This window comes from Salmo salar, chromosome ssa04, assembly GCF_905237065.1.
Source record: "Salmo salar chromosome ssa04, Ssal_v3.1, whole genome shotgun sequence".
NCBI lineage: Eukaryota > Metazoa > Chordata > Actinopteri > Salmoniformes > Salmonidae > Salmo > Salmo salar.
The window spans coordinates 31269077-31291064 of NC_059445.1; the positions used below are offsets into that span (position 1 = coordinate 31269077).

At 41.3% G+C, this 21988-nt stretch overlaps 1 protein-coding gene across 3 annotated transcripts in view; it reads right to left on the reverse strand.

Moving 5' to 3' along the window:
* The window catches only part of cblb (Cbl proto-oncogene B, E3 ubiquitin protein ligase), a 222107-nt gene that overhangs the window by 106826 nt on the left and 93293 nt on the right, over window positions 1–21988 (reverse strand). For all 3 annotated transcript variants that reach the window (XR_006769591.1, XR_006769592.1, XM_045716809.1), the window contains exons 6-7: window positions 20208–20329; window positions 1066–1203 (exon numbers count right to left, since the gene is read on the reverse strand). Coding sequence is in view for 1 of the 3 variants with exons in the window: in XM_045716809.1 (XP_045572765.1) it covers window positions 1066–1203; window positions 20208–20329 (260 nt within the window). In the remaining 2 variants the exon portion in view is untranslated. The remainder of the gene's footprint in view (window positions 1–1065; window positions 1204–20207; window positions 20330–21988) is intronic.

Here is a 21988-nt window from a genome sequence, read left to right on the forward strand (position 1 = left end):
AGGAAGTTAAAGCTTGGTCGCAAATGGGTCAACCAAATGGACAATGACCCCAAGCATACTTCCAAAGTTGTGGCAAAATGGCTTAAGGACAACAAAGGCAAGGTATTGGAGTGGCCATCACAAAGCCCTGACCTCAACCCTATAGAAAATGTGTGGGCAAAACTGAAAAAGCGTGTGCGAACAAGGAGGCCTGCAAACCTGACTCAGTTACACCAACTTATTGTGTACATTCTGTCAGGAGGAATGGGCCACAATTCACCCAACTTATTGTGGGAAGCTTGTGGAAGGCTACCCGAAACGTTTGACCCAAGTTAAACAATTTAAAGGCAACACTACCAAATACTAATTGAGTGTATGTAAACTTCTGACCCACTGGGAATGTGATGAAAGAAATAAAAGCTGAAATAAATAATGTTCTCTACTATTATTCTGACATTTCACATTCTTAAAATAAAGTGGTGATCCTAACTGACCTAAAAAAGGGAATTTTACTAGGAATAAATGTCAGGAATTGTGAAAAACTGAGTTTAAATGTATTTGGCTAAGGTGTATGCAGCTAATGGGGATCCATAATAAATACAAATACTAAAATATTTTTGAAAATACAAAAATACACAGAAAATAAGTATTTAAAATAAAATTCTTAAATATGCATGTATTTAAATTAGGTCTGTCAAACGATAAAGACATTTAACATTTAATCACAGGATTTGGTGTGATAAATCACGAATAATCGCAAATTCAAAATTTGCTCAAATTGAGTTGTAATTTATGATTTTTTTATACAAGAATATTGACGTCTTGATTTTGTCCAAAGTAGCGGTTATCAAAATCAGGTAAATCGATAAAGCACACTTTCTTTAAACTCAATGAAAACTTGTTTTGACATCGCATTGTTGTTTTTAACTGTATAGATTATGTATTTTGGATGTTTTCAGTATATTTTGAACGCTTCAGCTAGATTTATTATTATTTATTATTTATTTTATTAGAATTTAGATGGAATGCAACTTGTGCTACAGAAACACACAATGTGAAGAACTTAATTCCCAGGTTTTTACGTACAAGCCTTCCCTGCATCCGTCGATGAGGGCCAGGAAGAGGGGCTTGTTGTGGGGGATGGTCTGCAGGATGTTCCCGTTGTTGGTGACGTAGCCAATGGCCCACTGGCCCAGTCGTGTGCAGCTTTGTCTGAAGATGTAGCTAAAATGAGAGATGGGAAACAGGGAGGTCAGACAAATCAAACATTAAAACAGTAATATTGTCACTGTCGGATGGAAACCTTGTATCTCCAAAAAGGCAATTTTTTAAGAACTGAAAAAAATAGACTTTATTATTTCAACAAAAAGTTCATAATTTGACAACATTCTTGGTCAGATATTCACACGTCACAAAAACATTGCTGTTTAACCAACTAAAAAAAATCTATGTTAAATTGGAATTAAACATTTTGAGCACATTATACGTGGTGATGTGATGTGATTTTATTATCATTGATTAGAACGGGCCGCATCTGAACCAGTGAACGCATCGCCATTTTTGCATTAATTCTCCATTAATTGACAAGCATGAAAGATTATTTTATATGTGTATTAATCTTTTATGAGTGTAGAAAAGAAGGTAAACACATTGTCTAAATTAAACCCAGCGTGTCTGCTTACTTTACCCTGCTCTTTCGCTCATTCTCCCAATGGACTACAGCATACCGGTGGTGCACACATAGCCTAATTAGTCTCTTCTTGGCACAGGATTAATTAAATCTATCGACTGATCTGTTTGTGTGTGCACAAACAGAATAAAACAGCTTTGAATTATGTTATGGATGTATTGTAATGTTTTTAAAATTGTATATCTGCCTTAATTTTGCCGGACCCCAGGAAGAGCAACAGCTAATGGGGATCCATAATAAATACAAATGAGTGGATTCGGCTACTTCAGCCACACCCGTTGCTGGCAGGGGTAAAATATCAAACATACAGCCATGCAATCTCTATAGACAAACATTGGCAGTAGAATGGCCTTACTGAAGAGCTCAGTGACTTTCAATGTGGCACCGTCATAGGATGCCGCTTTTCCAACAAGTCAGTTCGTCAAATTTCTGCCTTGCTAGAGCTGCCCCGGTCAACTGTAAGTGCTGTTACTTTGAAGTGGAAACTAGGAGAAACAACGGCTCAACCGCGAAGTGGTAGGACACACAAGCTCACAGAACGTAACGCATAAAAATTGTCTGTCCTCGGTTGTAACACTCACTACTGAGTTCCAAACTGCCTCTGGAAGCAATGTCAGTACAATAACTGTTCACAGGGAGCTTCGTGAAATGGGTTTCCTTGGCCGAGTAGCCGCACACAAGCCTAAGATCACCATGAGCAATGTCAAGCATCGGCTGGAGTGGTGTAAAGCTCACCGCCTTTGGACTCTGGAGCAGTGGAAATGCGTTCTCGACACAGGCCACCATCCCTGTTGAACACTTTCAACACCTTGTAGAGTCCATTCCCTGGCCAATAGAGGCTGTTCTGATGGCAACAACGGAGTGCAACTCAATATTAGGAAGGTGTTTCTAATGTGTAATATCTTCAGTGTACAGTATATACATAGTTTTTGTTAAAATTGCTTAACCTGTTATGGCTAGGGGGCAGTATATTCACAGCCGGATAAAAAACGTACCCGATTTAATCTGATTATTACTCCTGCCCAGAAACTAGAATATGCATATAATTATTAGCTTTGGATAGAAAACACTCCAAAGTTTCTAAAACTGTTTGAATGGTGTCTGTGAGTATAACAGAACTCATTTGGCAGGCCAAAACCTGAGAAGATTCCATGCAGGAAGTGGCCTGTCTGACAATTTCTTGCCCTTCTTGATTATCTCTATCCATTACAGAGGATCTCTGCTGTTACGTGACACTTCCTACGGCTCCCATGGGCTCTCAGAAGGCGGCAAAAAGCTGAATCGTGGCTTTGCAGGCTCTGGTTGAAAAAAAGTAGCGCGTTTGGGTAGTAGCTGGTTACAGTACTGTGAGACTCAGGCTCGTGCCCGCGTCGACAGAATGCTTTGTTTTCTTTCGTCTGTTTACCTAAACGCAGATTCCCGGTCGGAATATTATCGCTTTTTTACGAGAAAAATGGCATAAAAATTGATTTAAACAGCGGTTGACATGCTTCAAAGTACGGTAATGGAATATTTAGAAATCTTTTGTCACGAATTGCGCCATGCTCGCGACCCTGATTTACCATTTCGGATAGTGTCTTGGAACGCACGAACAAAACGCCGCTATTTGGATATAACGATGGATTATTTTGGACCAAACCAACATTTGTTATTGAAGTAGCAGTCCTGGGAGTGCATTCTGACGAAGACAACAAAGGTAATCAAACTTTTGTAATAGTAAATCGGAGTTTGATCAGGGCTAAACTTGGTCGGTGTCTAAATGGCTAGCCGTGATGGCTGGGCTATCTACTGAGAATATTGCAAAATGTGCTTTCACGAAAGGCTATTTTAAAATCGGACATATCGAGTGCATAGAGGAGTTCTGTATCTATAATTCTTAAAATAATTGTTATGTTTTTTGTGAACGTTTATCGTGAGTAATGTAGTAAATTCACCGGATGTTTGCGGGGATGTTTGCGGGGGGTATGCTAGTTCTGAACGTCACATGCTAATGTAAAAAAGCTGTTTTTTGATATAAATATGAACTTGATTGAACAAAACATGCATGCATTGTATAACATAATGTCCTAGGGTTGTCATCTGATGAAGATCATCAAAGGTTAGTGCTGCATTTAGCTGTGGTTTTGTTTTTTGTGACATTATATGCTAGCTTGAAAAATGGGTGTCTGATTATTTCTGGCTGGGTACTCTGCTGACATAATCTAATGTTTTGCTTTCGCTGTAAAGCCTTTTTGAAATCGGACAGTGTGGTTAGATTAACGAGAGTCTTGTCTTTAAAATGCTGTAAAATAGTCATATGTTTGAAAAATGGAAGTTTTCGGATTTTAGAGGAGTTTGTATTTCGCGCCACGCCCATCATTGGATATTGGAGCAGGTGTTCCGCTAGCGGAACGTCTAGATGTAAGATTAAGCTCAGTAAATTTGGGAATTATGGATGGACAGCAATATTAAAACATTGTCTCTGTTTTTTAAAGCAGGTTTAAGTCAGAATGGAGACTGGAACATTCAGAAACACTCAACACCTCCTGGAAAGCCATTCTGGTGTCTTTTGCATTACAATTTGGGTAATAGTCCTGTTGAAAAATAAAACTCTATCCTAGGGTTAGATTTTCAGAAGACTGGGGTGGGTTTTTCCTGTAACTTTTTACCTTCCCAGTAAAGCAATAAAAAACCATCAAGCATCCCAGAAAAGTGCTAAAAATAGCCCACGTTAACATATGTATCTTAAGAAAGTTCATGAAATCAATAATTTTCTAGTAACAGATTACGTTCATATTCTCTCATATAATCTCTGAAACTCATTTAGATAATACCTTTTATGATACAGTGGTAGCAATACATGGTTATAAGATCTACCGAAAAGACAGAAATGCCAAAGGTGAAGGTGTGGCCATTTATATTCAGAACCACTTTCCTGTAAAGCTTAGAGAGGATCTCATGTTAAATACTGTTGAAGTAATACGGCTACAGGTTCATCTGTCCCACCTAAAGCCCATTCTGGTGGGAAGCTGTCACACCCTGAACTGTTTCACCTGTCTTTGTGCTCCAGATGTCGCCCATCTTCCCCATGTATTTATACCTGTGTTCTCTGTTTGTCTGTTGACTCTAACCTGGTTAACCTGTTATGGCTAGGGGGCAGTATTTTCACGGCCGGATAAAAAACGTACCCAATTTAATCTGATTATTACTCCTGCCCAGAAACTAGAATATCCATATAATTATTAGCTTTGGACAGAAAACACTCCAAAGTTTCTAAAACTGTTTGAATGGTGTCTGTGAGTATAACAGAACTCATTTGGCAGGCCAAAACCTGAGAAGATTCCATGCAGGAAGTGGCCTGTCTGACCATTTCTTGCCCTTCTTGATTATCTCTATCCATTACAGAGGATCTCTGCTGTTACGTGACACTTCCTACGGCTCCCATGGGCTCTCAGAAGGCGGCAAAAAGCTGAATCGTGGCTTTGCAGGCTCTGGTTGAAAAAGTAGCGTTTGTAGTAGCTTTACAGTACTGTAACTCAGGCTCGTGCCCGCGTCGACAGAATGCTTTTTTTCTTTCTTTACCTGAGATTCGGTGATATTATCGCTACGAGAAAATGCATTGATTTAAACACGTACATGCTTCATCGGTATAATATTTAGAAATCTTTTGTCACATTGCGCCATGCTCGCGACCCTGATTTACCATTTCGGATAGTGTCTTGGAACGCACGAACAAAACGCCGCTATTTGGATATAACGATGGATTATTTTGGACCAAACCAACATTTGTTATTGAAGTAGCAGTCCTGGGAGTGCATTCTGACGAAGACAACAAAGGTAATCAAACTTTTGTAATAGTAAATCGGAGTTTGATCAGGGCTAAACTTGGTCGGTGTCTAAATGGCTAGCCGTGATGGCTGGGCTATCTACTGAGAATATTGCAAAATGTGCTTTCACCGAAAGGCTATTTTAAAATCGGACATATCGAGTGCATAGAGGAGTTCTGTATCTATAATTCTTAAAATAATTGTTATGTTTTTTGTGAACGTTTATCGTGAGTAATGTAGTAAATTCACCGGATGTTTGCGGGGATGTTTGCGGGGGGTATGCTAGTTCTGAACGTCACATGCTAATGTAAAAAAGCTGTTTTTTGATATAAATATGAACTTGATTGAACAAAACATGCATGCATTGTATAACATAATGTCCTAGGGTTGTCATCTGATGAAGATCATCAAAGGTTAGTGCTGCATTTAGCTGTGGTTTTGTTTTTTGTGACATTATATGCTAGCTTGAAAAATGGGTGTCTGATTATTTCTGGCTGGGTACTCTGCTGACATAATCTAATGTTTTGCTTTCGCTGTAAAGCCTTTTTGAAATCGGACAGTGTGGTTAGATTAACGAGAGTCTTGTCTTTAAAATGCTGTAAAATAGTCATATGTTTGAAAAATGGAAGTTTTCGGATTTTAGAGGAGTTTGTATTTCGCGCCACGCCCATCATTGGATATTGGAGCAGGTGTTCCGCTAGCGGAACGTCTAGATGTAAGATTAAGCTCAGTAAATTTGGGAATTATGGATGGACAGCAATATTAAAACATTGTCTCTGTTTTTTAAAGCAGGTTTAAGTCAGAATGGAGACTGGAACATTCAGAAACACTCAACACCTCCTGGAAAGCCATTCTGGTGTCTTTTGCATTACAATTTGGGTAATAGTCCTGTTGAAAAATAAAACTCTATCCTAGGGTTAGATTTTCAGAAGACTGGGGTGGGTTTTCCTGTAACTTTTTACCTTCCCAGTAAAGCAATAAAAAACCATCAAGCATCCCAGAAAAGTGCTAAAAATAGCCCACGTTAACATATGTATCTTAAGAAAGTTCATGAAATCAATAATTTTCTAGTAACAGATTACGTTCATATTCTCTCATATAATCTCTGAAACTCATTTAGATAATACCTTTTATGATACAGTGGTAGCAATACATGGTTATAAGATCTACCGAAAAGACAGAAATGCCAAAGGTGAAGGTGTGGCCATTTATATTCAGAACCACTTTCCTGTAAAGCTTAGAGAGGATCTCATGTTAAATACTGTTGAAGTAATACGGCTACAGGTTCATCTGTCCCACCTAAAGCCCATTCTGGTGGGAAGCTGTCACACCCTGAACTGTTTCACCTGTCTTTGTGCTCCAGATGTCGCCCATCTTCCCCATGTATTTATACCTGTGTTCTCTGTTTGTCTGTTGACTCTAACCTGGTTAACCTGTTATGGCTAGGGGGCAGTATTTTCACGGCCGGATAAAAAACGTACCCAATTTAATCTGATTATTACTCCTGCCCAGAAACTAGAATATCCATATAATTATTAGCTTTGGACAGAAAACACTCCAAAGTTTCTAAAACTGTTTGAATGGTGTCTGTGAGTATAACAGAACTCATTTGGCAGGCCAAAACCTGAGAAGATTCCATGCAGGAAGTGGCCTGTCTGACAATTTCTTGCCCTTCTTGATTATCTCTATCCATTACAGAGGATCTCTGCTGTTACGTGACACTTCCTACGGCTCCCATGGGCTCTCAGAAGGCGGCAAAAAGCTGAATCGTGGCTTTGCAGGCTCTGGTTGAAAAAAAGTAGCGCGTTTGGGTAGTAGCTGGTTACAGTACTGTGAGACTCAGGCTCGTGCCCGCGTCGACAGAATGCTTTGTTTTCTTTCGTCTGTTTACCTAAACGCAGATTCCCGGTCGGAATATTATCGCTTTTTTACGAGAAAAATGGCATAAAAATTGATTTAAACAGCGGTTGACATGCTTCAAAGTACGGTAATGGAATATTTAGAAATCTTTTGTCACGAATTGCGCCATGCTCGCGACCCTGATTTACCATTTCGGATAGTGTCTTGGAACGCACGAACAAAACGCCGCTATTTGGATATAACGATGGATTATTTTGGACCAAACCAACATTTGTTATTGAAGTAGCAGTCCTGGGAGTGCATTCTGACGAAGACAACAAAGGTAATCAAACTTTTGTAATAGTAAATCGGAGTTTGATCAGGGCTAAACTTGGTCGGGTGTCTAAATGGCTAGCCGTGATGGCTGGGCTATCTACTGAGAATATTGCAAAATGTGCTTTCACGAAAGGCTATTTTAAAATCGGACATATCGAGTGCATAGAGGAGTTCTGTATCTATAATTCTTAAAATAATTGTTATGTTTTTTGTGAACGTTTATCGTGAGTAATGTAGTAAATTCACCGGATGTTTGCGGGGATGTTTGCGGGGGTATGCTAGTTCTGAACGTCACATGCTAATGTAAAAAAGCTGTTTTTTGATATAAATATGAACTTGATTGAACAAAACATGCATGCATTGTATAACATAATGTCCTAGGGTTGTCATCTGATGAAGATCATCAAAGGTTAGTGCTGCATTTAGCTGTGGTTTTGTTTTTTGTGACATTATATGCTAGCTTGAAAAATGGGTGTCTGATTATTTCTGGCTGGGTACTCTGCTGACATAATCTAATGTTTTGCTTTCGCTGTAAAGCCTTTTTGAAATCGGACAGTGTGGTTAGATTAACGAGAGTCTTGTCTTTAAAATGCTGTAAAATAGTCATATATTTGAAAAATGGAAGTTTTCGGATTTTAGAGGAGTTTGTATTTCGCGCCACGCCCATCATTGGATATTGGAGCAGGTGTTCCGCTAGCGGAACGTCTAGATGTAAGATTAAGCTCAGTAAATTTGGGAATTATGGATGGACAGCAATATTAAAACATTGTCTCTGTTTTTTAAAGCAGGTTTAAGTCAGAATGGAGACTGGAACATTCAGAAACACTCAACACCTCCTGGAAAGCCATTCTGGTGTCTTTTGCATTACAATTTGGGTAATAGTCCTGTTGAAAAATAAAACTCTATCCTAGGGTTAGATTTTCAGAAGACTGGGGTGGGTTTTCCTGTAACTTTTTACCTTCCCAGTAAAGCAATAAAAAACCATCAAGCATCCCAGAAAAGTGCTAAAAATAGCCCACGTTAACATATGTATCTTAAGAAAGTTCATGAAATCAATAATTTTCTAGTAACAGATTACGTTCATATTCTCTCATATAATCTCTGAAACTCATTTAGATAATACCTTTTATGATACAGTGGTAGCAATACATGGTTATAAGATCTACCGAAAAGACAGAAATGCCAAAGGTGAAGGTGTGGCCATTTATATTCAGAACCACTTTCCTGTAAAGCTTAGAGAGGATCTCATGTTAAATACTGTTGAAGTAATACGGCTACAGGTTCATCTGTCCCACCTAAAGCCCATTCTGGTGGGAAGCTGTCACACCCTGAACTGTTTCACCTGTCTTTGTGCTCCAGATGTCGCCCATCTTCCCCATGTATTTATACCTGTGTTCTCTGTTTGTCTGTTGACTCTAACCTGGTTAACCTGTTATGGCTAGGGGGCAGTATTTTCACGGCCGGATAAAAAACGTACCCAATTTAATCTGATTATTACTCCTGCCCAGAAACTAGAATATCCATATAATTATTAGCTTTGGACAGAAAACACTCCAAAGTTTCTAAAACTGTTTGAATGGTGTCTGTGAGTATAACATAACTCATTTGGCAGGCCAAAACCTGAGAAGATTCTGTACAGGAAGTACCCTGTCTGACCATTTCTTGGCCTTCTTGATTATCTCTATCCAATACAGGGGATCTCTGCTGTTACGTGACACTTCCTACGGCTCCCATGGGCTCTCAGAAGGCGGCAAAAAGCTGAATGATATCGAGGCACGTGCGCGTGACCCTTATTTACACTTCGGATAGTGTCTTGAACGCACGAACAAAACGCCGCTATTTGGATATAACTATGGATTATTTTGAACCAAACCAACATTTGTTATTGAAGTAGCAGTCCTGGGAGTGCATTCTGACGAAGAACACCAAAGGTAATCAAACTTTTCTAATAGTAAATCGGAGTTTGGTCAGGGCTAAACTTGGTGGGTGTCTAAATAGCTAGCCGTGATAGCTGGGCTATCTACTCAGAATATTGCAAAATGTGCTTTCACCGAAAAGCTATTTTAAAATCGGACACCTCGATTGCACAAAGGATTTCTGTATCTATAATTCTTAAAATAATTGTTATGTTTTTTGTGAATGTTTATCGTGAGTAATTTATTAAATTCACCGGAAGTTTTCAGTATGTTTGCTAGTTCTGAACGTCACATGCTAATGTAAAAAGCTGTTTTTTGATATAAATATGAACTTGATTGAACAAAACATGCATGTATTGTATAACATAATGTCCTAGGTGTGTCATCTGATGAAGATCATCAAAGGTTAGTGCTGCATTTAGCTGTGGTTTTGTTTTTTGTGACATTATATGCTAGCTTGAAAAATGGGTGTCTGATTATTTCTGGCTGGGTATTCTGCTGACATAATCTAATGTTTTGTTTTCGCTGTAAAGCCTTTTTGAAATCGGACAGTGTGGTTAGATAAAGGAGAGTCTTGTCTTTAAAATGCTGTAAAATAGTCATATGTTTGAAAAATGGAAGTTTTTGTATTTTTGAGGAATTTGTAATTCGCGCCACGCCTATCATTGGATATTGGAGCAGGTGTTCTGCTAGCGGAACGTCTAGATGTAAGAGGTTAATGAACTTCTGCCTATCCTCGACCTGCCTGTCGCCTGCCCCTTGTATTGTAATAAATATCAGAGGCTCGAACAATCTGCCTCCTGTGTCTGCATCTGGGTCTCACCCTGTGTTGTTATAGTACGAACTGGCCATGACTGACCCAGCAGCCTCGGACCGGCTCCGCAACGCTGTCTCCCTGCAGGGAGCCACCATTGATAAACATGAGGAGCTACTTCAGAGCCTTATGGAAGGTAAGACCACTGGTTCTATCCTGGTTTGGAGCTTGTTCTGCCACTCACATTGCCTTAAGGAGGCGCAGCCTGCCCCGGGACGTCCTCCTGCAGGCTCTGGTAAATCCTCGGATTTCTCCGCCATTCCCGCAGAATACCAGGACCTCCTGGAGGTGTTCAACAAGGCTCGCGTCACCTCCCTCCCTTGCTCACCGTCCCAACGATTGTGCTATTGATCTCCTCCCGGCCACAACACCGCCTCGTGGGCGGCTATATTCCCTGTCTGGCCCTGAAACCAATGCCATGGTGGAGTACATTGAGGACTCTGGCTGCTGGGAGCATTCATCCTTCTTCTTCCCCTGCGAGCGCAGGGTTCTTCTTTGTGGAAAAAAGGACAAGACCCTGCGTCCATGTATCAACTACCGGGGCCTCAATGATATCACGGTGAAGAATCACTACCCTCTATCACTCCTCTCCTCGGCTTTCAAACCTCTCCAGGGGGCAACCATGTTTTCGAAATTGGACCTTCGGAATGCCTACCACCTAGTTCGAATACGCCTTTCAACACAGTTAGTGAACACTATGAGTACCTGGTCATGCCGTTTGGACCTACCAACACTCCCGCAGTGTTCCAGGCTCTGGTCAACGATGTGCTCCGTGACATGTTGAATAGATCAAGATTGCTCTGAGGGGAGGAGGCACTGGCTGGAAGGGGCAGAATATAAATTTTTGGCGTGGACCGATCATAAGAATTTAGAATATCTCCGCACCGCCAAGCACCTTAATTCTAGGCAGGTTCGTTGGGCCCTGTTATTCCCCAGGTTCAACTTGTGGGGGGGGGGCCTGGCTAACCAAATGTTTGTCCCTGATTCGGCCCGATCTCAAGTCCTGGAATGGGCTCATTCCCCCAAGCTCACCTGCCATCCCGGCTCCAGTCGGACCCTGGCCTTCCTCGGACAACGCTTCTGGTGGCCCACTATTGTTCCTGACATCTCAGCCTTCGTTGCCGCATGCACGGTGTGTGCTCAGAATAAGACTCTGCGGCAAGCTCCGGCTGGCCTCCTTCAATCACTCCCTGTTCCTCATCGCCCCTGGTCCCATATATCCCTGGATTTTGTCACTGGGCTTCCATAGTCTGATGGCAACACCCCTATCCTGACAGTAGTGGATAGGTTATGTAAAGCCGACAATTTCATCCCTCTCCCCATGTTACCTTCAGCTAAGGAGACGGCCCTGCTCATGGTTCAGCACGTCTTCCGAATCCATGGACTCCCCGTCGACATTGTCTCTGATCGTGGTCCTCAATTCTCGTCCTGATTCTGGAAGGCGTTCTTCACCCTCATTGGGTCGTCGGCTAGCCTATCCTCCGGATTTCAATCCCAAGTCCAACAGCCAGTCGGAGCGTGCCAATCAAGACCTGGAGACTGCGCTTAGGTGCCTCATCTCAACCAACCCCACCACCTGGAGCTGGCAACTTGTGTGGGTGGAGTACCCCCGGAACATAGACAAACAGCGCTTCATGTGGAAGTTAGTCAGAAGCTCTGACGAGGTATTTCCCCCTCAGCATATTTATACTGTCTCTACGGGTTACACAAAGATAGCCAACTGTCTCCTTTCTCAGCAAAGCGTTTGCTCCCAGAGACCGGCTGCAGAGGAGGACAAATCCTGGCAACCACAGTCTGGGTGTTCTGCCAATATTTTCACTCCCACTGAGCCGACCTTGTGAGAGCAATCCTCAGACACTCTGTCTGTCTACAACAGGTGCATTTCTAAGTATTAAACAGGTCAAACATTTAGAATAAGCAGTGGTGTAAAGTACTTAAGTAAAAATACATTAAAGTACTAATTAAGACGTTTTTTGGGGGTATATGTACTTTAATTTACTATTTATATTTTTGACTACTTTTACTTTGACTTCATTACATTCCTTACGAAAGTATTATTATTTTTACTCCATACATTTTCCTTGACACCCAAAACTACTCGTTACATTTTAAATGCTTAGTAGGACAGGAAAATTGTCAAATTCATGCACTTATCAACAGAACATCCCTGGTCATTCCTAGTGCCTCTGATCTAGCGGACTCACTAAACACACGTTTCGTTTGTTAATTACATCTGAATGTTGGAGTGGGCCACTGGCTATGCGTAAATTAAGAAAACAAGAAAATGGTGACGTCTGGATTGCTTAATTTAACGAATTGGAAATGCTTTATACTTTTACTTTTGATACTTAAGTATATTTTAGCAATAACATTTACTTTTGATACTTAAGTATATTTTAAACCAAATACTTTTAATCAAGTAGAATTTACTGGGTGAATTTTACTTTTACTTGAGTCATTTTCTATTAAGGTATCTTTACTTTTACTCAAGTATGATAGTCAGGTACTTTTTCCACCACTGAGAATAAGTGTGAGACACTGAAAAAGCAGAAAGAGACACAGTAAAATTCAACTACACACATTTTCAATATGTAATTTTTTCACAGGTTATTCAAGCAGACAGGTAATACAGTTCAGTTCAACATAGGTACAAAAGGGACATACAAAATATAAATATAAATGTATAATAATAAAAAACTATTAATTATGCATTTAAAAATAATAAATAGACTAACAGACTGGCTTCCCTGTGGCTCAGTTGGTAGAGCATGGAGTTTGCAACGCCAGCGTGGTGTGTGCAACGCCAGGGTTGTAGGTTCGATTCACACGGGGGGCCAGGGAAGGGTTATGGCGCGGAGGAGAGATGCATGGTATGCTTTTGCCGTAAAGCCTTTTTGAAATCTGACAAAGCGGCTGGATTATCAAGAAGTTCATCTTTAAGCCGATGTATAACACTTGTATATTTTATGAATGTTTATTATGACTATTTCTGTATTTTGAATTTGGCAATTTCACCGGATGTTGTCGAGGTGGGTCGCTAGCGGAATGCCTGCGCCAGAAAGGTTAAGAAATGACTGTAAAAACTGTTAAATCCCTGTAGATTGATGAGGAATTTAAAAACTGTATGGTTGAGAGGGATGAGGCAAAAGGAATGGAAAATTAGTCTGACTGCACAACTGATTGGCAAACGTACGGTAAAATTGAGAAATCATGAGACTAAACTAAATAAAAAGAAGAAGAACTACACTATGAAACAAAGATAAATTACATAAACAATGATAGTAAAAACTTTAGAACACTTTAAATAACATTTTGGGCAAAAAGGCAAACTCAGCTCCATCATTCATTGAATCAGATGGCTCATTCATCACAAAACCCACTGATATTGGCAGCTACTTTAATTATTTTCAATTTGCAAGATGAGCAAACTTAGGCATGACATGCCAGCAACAAACTTTGACTATATCTGACCAATTTATGAAAGACGAGCATTGTAATTTAGAATTCCGTAAAGTGAGTGTGGAAGAGGTGAAAAAACGATTGTTGTCTATCAACAATGACAAGCCACTGGGGTCTTACAACTTGGATGGAAAATTACTGAGGATAATAGCGGATGATATTGCCACTCCTACTAGAATGTGTGTGCCATCCTGCCTGGAAGGAAGCAAAAGTCATTCCGCTACCTAAGAATAGTAAAGCCCCCTTTACTGGCTCAAATAGCCAACCAATCATCCTGTTACCAACCCTTGGTAAACTTTGGGAAGAAATTGTGTTTAACCAGATACAATGCTATTTTACAGTAAACAAATTGGCAACACACTTTCAGCACGCTTATAGTGAAGGACATTCAACAAGCACAGCACTTACATAAATGACTGATGATTGGCTGAGAGAAATTGATGATAAGAAGATTGTGGGGGCTGTTTTGTTAGACTTCAGGGCAGCTTTTGACATTATTGATCATGGTCTGCTGCTAGAAAAACATATGTGTTATGGCTTTACACCCCCTGCTATAATGTGGACAAATAATTACCTGTGTAACAGAACACAGAGGGTGTTCTTTAATAGAAGCTTCTCCAACATAATCCAGGAAGAATCAGGAATTCCCGAGGGCAGCTGTCTAGGCCCCTTACTGTTTTCAATCTTTACTAATGACATGCCACTGGCTTTGAGTAAATGTATGCGGATGACTCAACACTATACACGTCAGCTTCTACAGCAACTAAAATGAATGCGACACTTAACAAAGAGCTGCAGTTAGTTTCAGAATGGGTGGCAAGGAATAAGTTAGTCCTAAATATAAAAAAAAACTAAAAGCATTGTATTTCAGACAAACCATTCACTAAACCCTAAACCTCAACTAAATCTTGTAATGAATAATGTGGAAATTGAGCAAGTTGAGGTGACTAAACTGCTTGGAGTAACCCTGGATTGTAAACTGTCATGGTCAAACATATTAATACAACAGTAGCTAAAATGGGGAGAAGTCTGTCCATAATAAAGGCTTCTTAACAGCACCATCAACAAGGCAGTTCCTACAGGCAATAGATTTGTTGCAGCTGGACTACTGTTGATCAGGTGCCACAAAAAGGGACTTGGGAAAGTTGCAGTTGACTCAGAATAGGGCAGCACGGCTGGCCCTTGGATGTACACAGAGAGCTAACATTAATAATATGCATGTTAATCTCTCCTGGCTCAAAGTGGAGGAGAGATTGACTTCATCCCTACTTGTATTTGTGAGCTGTATTGCCATGTGAATGCACCGAGCTGTCTGTTTGAACTACTGGCACACAACTCAGACACCCATGCATACCCCACAATACATGCCACCAGAGGTCTCTTCACAGTCCCCAAGTCCAGAACAGGCTATGTGAGGCACACAGTACTACATAGAGCCATGACTACATGGAACTCTATTCCACATCAAGTAACTCATGCAATTATATTTTAAAAAATACAGATAAAAATACACCTTATGGAACAGCAGGGACCGTGAAAAGACAAACACAGGCACAGACACATGCATAAACACACATGATAACATATGCACTATACACACACGTACACATGGATTGTGTGTTGTAGATATGTGGTAGTAGAGTAGTGGCCTGAGGGCACACACTTAATGTGTTGTGAAATCTGTTGTGAATGTATTGTAATGTTTTTACAATTGTATAACTGTCTTAATTATGCTGGACCCCAGGAAGAGTGGGGATCCATAATGAATACAAATACAAATACCTGGGCTCTGCTTCTTTCATATTTATTTCCATCCTAACTCCCCATGCCCCGCCAGTGACAAGCGTACCCATAACATGAGGCTGCCACCACAATACTTGAAAATACAAAGGGATCAACAACATTGTCTTCACTGCACATTACTAGCCTGTATGACAAAGTCAAAAGAAAAAATGTCATAACAAATCATCCATTCTGTTTGCAAAAAGGCCGTTAAGTAATAATGCAAGACAACATTGCAAGGACATTACCTTTTTAGCCTAAATTAAAAACTACAGGTTTGGGTCATATCCAACACAACACAGCAGAGCGTGAAAGCCTCTGTATTTTCCAGTATTGTGGTGGCAGTATCATGTTATGGGTATGCTTGTCAGAGCTTTTTTCTACTAGCTGCAAACCAGACCCTGTTTTGGCACTTACAAAGTTCTCATCCATTTTTACCTCTCTGACTGGTAAACATGCCCCTTTCAAGCAGAGTCAAAAACCAAAGTAATCCACGGTACTCTCCATGGTACTCTCCTGTACTCTCAGACCTCTTGATATTAAATTAAGCCTGGGCCAAGGCTAGACAAACTAGCATGTTAACTGATTGGCAGCTATTTAGGCAATTGAGAAATGGGTGCACTGCCTCGGTTAAACAGTCAAACTACTTCCTTAACGCTATGGCAGGCTCTGTTAGTGATCCCACTAAATTCTGGAAAATTCACTGAATTCACTGAAGCGGGGTAATTCATCTACTTCCCTGCCTAAGCAAGTAGTTTTAGACTCCTGCATGATTACTGGAAAAGCTCAGATTTGTGATGCTTTTAATCATCATTTTATCTCAGCTGCATTCTATGTGAAAGAAATGGTGGTCATACTGCTCTTGGCCAGTCAGTCGACTGTTCTTCCCAATTAAAGCCTCCAGTTGCCTCGATGGATGATCAGTCAACCTCCCGCCTCCCGCCACATGGGAAATGGTAGTCAGGGTTTGTCTTTTCGGCAATTCACAGAAACAGAAGCTATTGCTGCCTTATTAGCTATTGACACCAAGAATTCAATATGGGCTGACATTGCGTGTTACTGAGCCCCTCATTGCTGGCTCAGTAACACACGTTTTATTTAACTTTAGTATCAGGAAAATTCCAAAAGTGTGGAAAGCAGTTGTTGTGCTGCCACTCCATAAGGATGGGGAAAGTAGTGCTCTCGATAATTATCAACCCATTCCAGGCATTTCCAAATGACCTGTAAAACTGAAAGATGTTCTCTCCGCCCCATGGCAAATGTGTAGAATTGCATGAAAAAAAAGAAAAAAAGAAGTTCTCTGCTATCAAGAGGGGAGCCACTAAAATGTTTTTCACTTAGGGTCCCTAAAAAGCTAGGGCCAGCTCTGACTGCATATGTGGGTACACAGACGCCCGAGCCACTACGGCCCCTCATGATGAGTTCAGATTTTTTTGTGGCCCCCAACCCCATCAAAGTTATATAACTGCTGCTGTACTCACCTTTCCTATTCATATACTGTCCATACACACCATTATATACATATATATTCATATTCCGGACTCTGACATTGCTCTTTCAGATATTTCTTCATTTATATTTTTGGGATTTGTGCGCATTGTTTTGTATTGTTAGGTATACTGCACTGTCTTAGCTAGAAATATAAGCATTTCGCTGCACCTGCGATAACATCTGCTAAATATGTGTATGCGACCAATAAAATTTGATTTGATTTGAGTTGCACATCCCTGCCCTATATCTATTAAGGCTAACATATGGAATTGTTTTAACGAGACAGAAGATGGTCATAGCATGGACCATTTAGCTACTTACATTTTAAGACCACTGTAGGTATGAAAAAATAATGTAAAAAAATTATTTGATGAAACATTGAAACTGGCCTTACTGATATTAGCCCATAGAAACACATTTATACACGGCAAAACAGATTAAATTACAAGCCCACTTGGTTTACCCACAGAAAAAGACAGCAACCTTACAGTTAGCCATGATTGGCTGAGATAATGAATGGACTGGAAATGCCGAGAGATGAGTTTGGATTGGTCTGACATGTAGCGCGCTTCTGTCTATTTGAGCTGGTCAGTATGTGTAGATAATCCTGTCTAACGCTGCTTTTAAAAAATATATATTGCATAGTAGAACTGCATAAGTGTTGCTCTCCACTTTCTGGAGGACCCAGTTTTGAAATTAGTGGAATTAGAGTATGATAGCTAAGGTGATGGAGAAAACCCCTGTCTCCAGATTACATCTTCAAACTAAGGGCAAACAGAGAGGGAAAAGCGTTCATCCATGTATACGGGTAAGATAGTCTAGCTAGCTACATTTTCAGATATTACACGTTTCTAATTTTGTCAGAAAATCGTTTTCATTTCAAGTTAAAGTGTACTGTTAGCTGGCGGGCTCGCTAGCTAACGTTACGTGTCTGTGCAGTAATATTATTCATATCTCAGAGCCATTTGCTTTGCTAGTTATAGCATAATGTTAGCGAGCTAACATTGAACCTAGTGGGGACAATGACCCAACACACCTCCAGGCTGTGTAAGGGCTATTTTACAAAGGAGTGCTGCATCAGATGACTTGGCCTCCACAATCACCCGACCTCAACTCAATTGAGATGGTTTAGGATGAGTTGGACCGCACAGTAAAGGAAAAGCAGTCAACAAGTGCTCATCATATGTGGGAACTCCTTCAAGACTGTTGGAAAAGCTGGTTTAGAGAATGCCAAGAGTGTGCAAAGCTGTCATCAAGGCAAAGGGTGGCTACTTTGAAGAATCTCAAATATAAAATATATTTGTTTAACACTTTTTTGGTTACTACATGATTCCATGTGTGTTATTTCATAGTTCTGATGTCTTCACTATTATTCTACAATGTAGAAAATACTAAAAATAAAGAAAACCCCTTGAATGAGTAGGTGTGTCCAAACTTTTGACTGGTACTGTATATATTTCATATATTTACCCCAAATTGGGGGATTGGAAATTATGCAGACAATTACATTGATGGAAGCCACAATCTATCTGCAATATTAAATCTGATCTACCCCCCCCCCCCCAAAAGACCCTATTCACTTCGTCATTGTTACCGCACATTCACCAGATGACATTTGGACGAGTCCTGCAAAGCTTGTGGGTGTCATAGACCAAACCGGATGACATGTTCATGAGAATCTCTGTTTTTTTTATTATAGCTCGAACCGTTCAGACTTTACAGAGATTTTCATGAGGAGATCTGTGAAGACTTCAGATGGTTGACTAAACCATTCCAACGTTTCTGCACCTTCCTCCCCCTAACAAGCAACGTTTGAAATATGTTCTACCCTCTTGTGGCTTCGAGTCAGTGACTGGCAAAAAAAGGTAGTTATATAATTAAGAACAGTATCTTGCTGCATTCATAGTTGGAATTGTAAGAGTTTGGACCACACGTTCGGGTTCGTGAGAGTCTCAGCCCTTCAGATCCGGTTTTGTGAGAAGATCTGTTTCCGGGATGTGTCCTGGTCTCACAAGCACTGTTGTAAGTCTGCCGTTTTCCACCGCAGAGGTGAATGGCCGCCACTGGTGGATGCAAGGGATTGAGACGCAGCCCATGCAAAAACCCGGAAGGCAATTAAATTCTTATGTTAATTACATTTCCTCACAGATGTGGACCAGGGCCCTTTCTCCTCTGACTCTGGTAGTCACAGCACAGTACAGTACAGTACAATAGCCTTGTTGTTAGGAGCTACCTGGGCCTAGATTTATATCTTCCTGCAATTGTAATGTAACCACCAATCAAGTGGGACAGCAGACAAGACAATGCAGCAAGTGACAAGAAGAGTTTCATTTCGTTAATTAACTGCACAACACAATTGGCCCTTCTAGAATCAATTGCGTCCGTTGGTCCTACTCCAATGCAAAGCAATGTTGAATCACATTAGGCTGAATGATGTTGTCACGTGTGCTCCCTCTCCGGCCTCTAGGTCACCAGGCTGCTCGTTAGGGTGCACACCTGTCACCAGCGGTACGCGCATAATGACACTCACCTGGACTCCATCACCTCCTTGATTAACTGCCCTTTATATGTCACTCCCTTTGGTTTCTTCCACAGTCGTCATTGTTGCTGTTTGATGTCGGTGCTCTGTTTGTCTCTTGTTTTGTTCATTTATTTATTAAACGTATTCACTCCCTAAACTTGCTTCCAGACTCTCAGCGTACATCGTTACAGATGTTGATGCAAGGTATTCTGCAATACATTGCGCTAGATTTAGAATTAGCTCATTTACTAACATAGTATCATAAAAGATAAACAAACACAGTTATCCCTATCTAGACTGCCCACATGCTGGTGCTTTAAAAAAAGAAAATGTTTCCTTGTCACACCTGCCCATTGATGGCCAAAAATTCAGGCAGGAGTAGTCTGTCTGAGAGTAAATCAAGAGGCCCGGAGAATCAATCACAGATAAACAGATAGATTTAAAGGAGCATAAACCTGTTTCCAATAAGAGCCCAACTTGTCACTAACCCTCACCACATGTCCCTAAGAACACACACGCACGCATACATGTTTACACACGCACACCAACACACCTTGCTGTGGCATGTACATACCTGCCGGGTTTGTTGGTGTATTTCTGTAGCCGTGCCTTAACCTCGTCATAGGTCAAGAAAGCCATGTAACCAGGGTGAGTCACAGCCAGGAAGTTCCAGTTTCTCAGGATGGAGCCCCATGGCTGATAGGGAGGAGAGAATAAGGAGAAGAGTCACACACACACACACACACACACAAATACTTCCATTTGGATCAACAATGAAACATTGTGCATGCGAGGACTCCTAATTCTTGGAGGTCACAGATGGTCCACTCAAATAACACAATAACTTATCAAATAACACAACTTAAGTGACGCACACACACACTTTATTACACCACAAGATGAGGAAGCATTCTTATAGTGTACTAAACCAGGATCACTTGTACAGAGAATGCATCTACTCAGAACTTCAAGGGCACTATTTCTTGGAGCCGGGAGAATAGTGCATAGAAGGGCCTCCCGAGTGGCGCAGAGGTCTAAGTCATTGCATCTCAGTGCTTGAGGCGTCACTACAGACCCGGGTTCTATCCCAGAGGGCATCCGTAGCTGTGTCATTAGAGCATGTGCAGACCAGCTGGCTGGAGTGTTTACGGACATATTCAATCTCTGCCAATCCCAGTCTGCTGTCCCCACATGCTTCAAGATGTCCATCATTAATCCTGTACCCAGGAAAGCAAAGGTAACTGAACTAAATTACTATCACCCCGTAGCACTCACTTCTGTCATCATGAAGTGCTTCGAGACTAGTCAAGGATCATATCACCTCTACCTTACCCTAGACCCACTTCAATTTGCTTACCGCCCCAATAGATCCACAGACGATGCCATCGCACTGCCCTATCCCATCTGGACAAGAGGAATACCTATGTAAGAATGCTGTTCATTGACTATAGCTCAGCATTCAACACCATAGTACCCTCCAAGCTCATCATTAAGCTTTGGGGCCTGGGTCTGAACCCCGCCCTGTGCAACTGGGTCCTGGACTTCCTGACGGGCCTCCCCCAGGTGGTGAAGGGTAGGAAACAACACCTCCACTTTGCTGATCCTCAACACTGGGGCCCCACAAGGATGGGTGTTCAGCCCACTCCTGTACTCTCTGTTCACCCATGACTGCATGGCCACGCACGCCAATAACTCAATCATCAAGTTTGCAGATGACACAACAGTAGTAGGCCTGATTACCAATAATGATGAGACAGCCTACAGGGAGGAGGTGAGGGCCCTAGGAGTGTGGTGCCAGGAAAATAGCCTCTCACCCCAGGTCAACAAAAACAAAGGAGCTGATCGTGGACTTCAGGAAACAGCAGAGGGAGCAGCCCCCTATCTACATCGACGGGACCGCAGCTTCAAGTTCCTTGGCGTACACATCACTGACAAACTGAAATGTGATGTTTCTTATTCAGGAGTGGCGTTTAAAAAAAAGTGGAAAACCCCTAAATTGGTGAAGAAGATGGTGAAGATGGCGCAACAAAACCCTCACAAACTGTTACAGATGTTACAGATGCACAATTGAGCGCATCCTGTTGGGCTGTATCCCCGCCTGGTACGGCAACTGCACCGCCCGCAACCGCAGGGTTCTCCAGAGGGTGGTGCGGTCTGCACAACGCATCACCAGGGGAAAACTACCTGCCCTCCAGGACACCTACAGCACCCGATGTCACAGAAAGGCCAAAAAGATCATCAAGGACAACAACCACCCGAGCCACTGCCTGTTCACAACGTTATCATCCAGAAGGTGAGGTCAGTACAGGTGCATCAAAGCTGGGACCGAGAGACTGAAAAACAGCTTCTATCTCA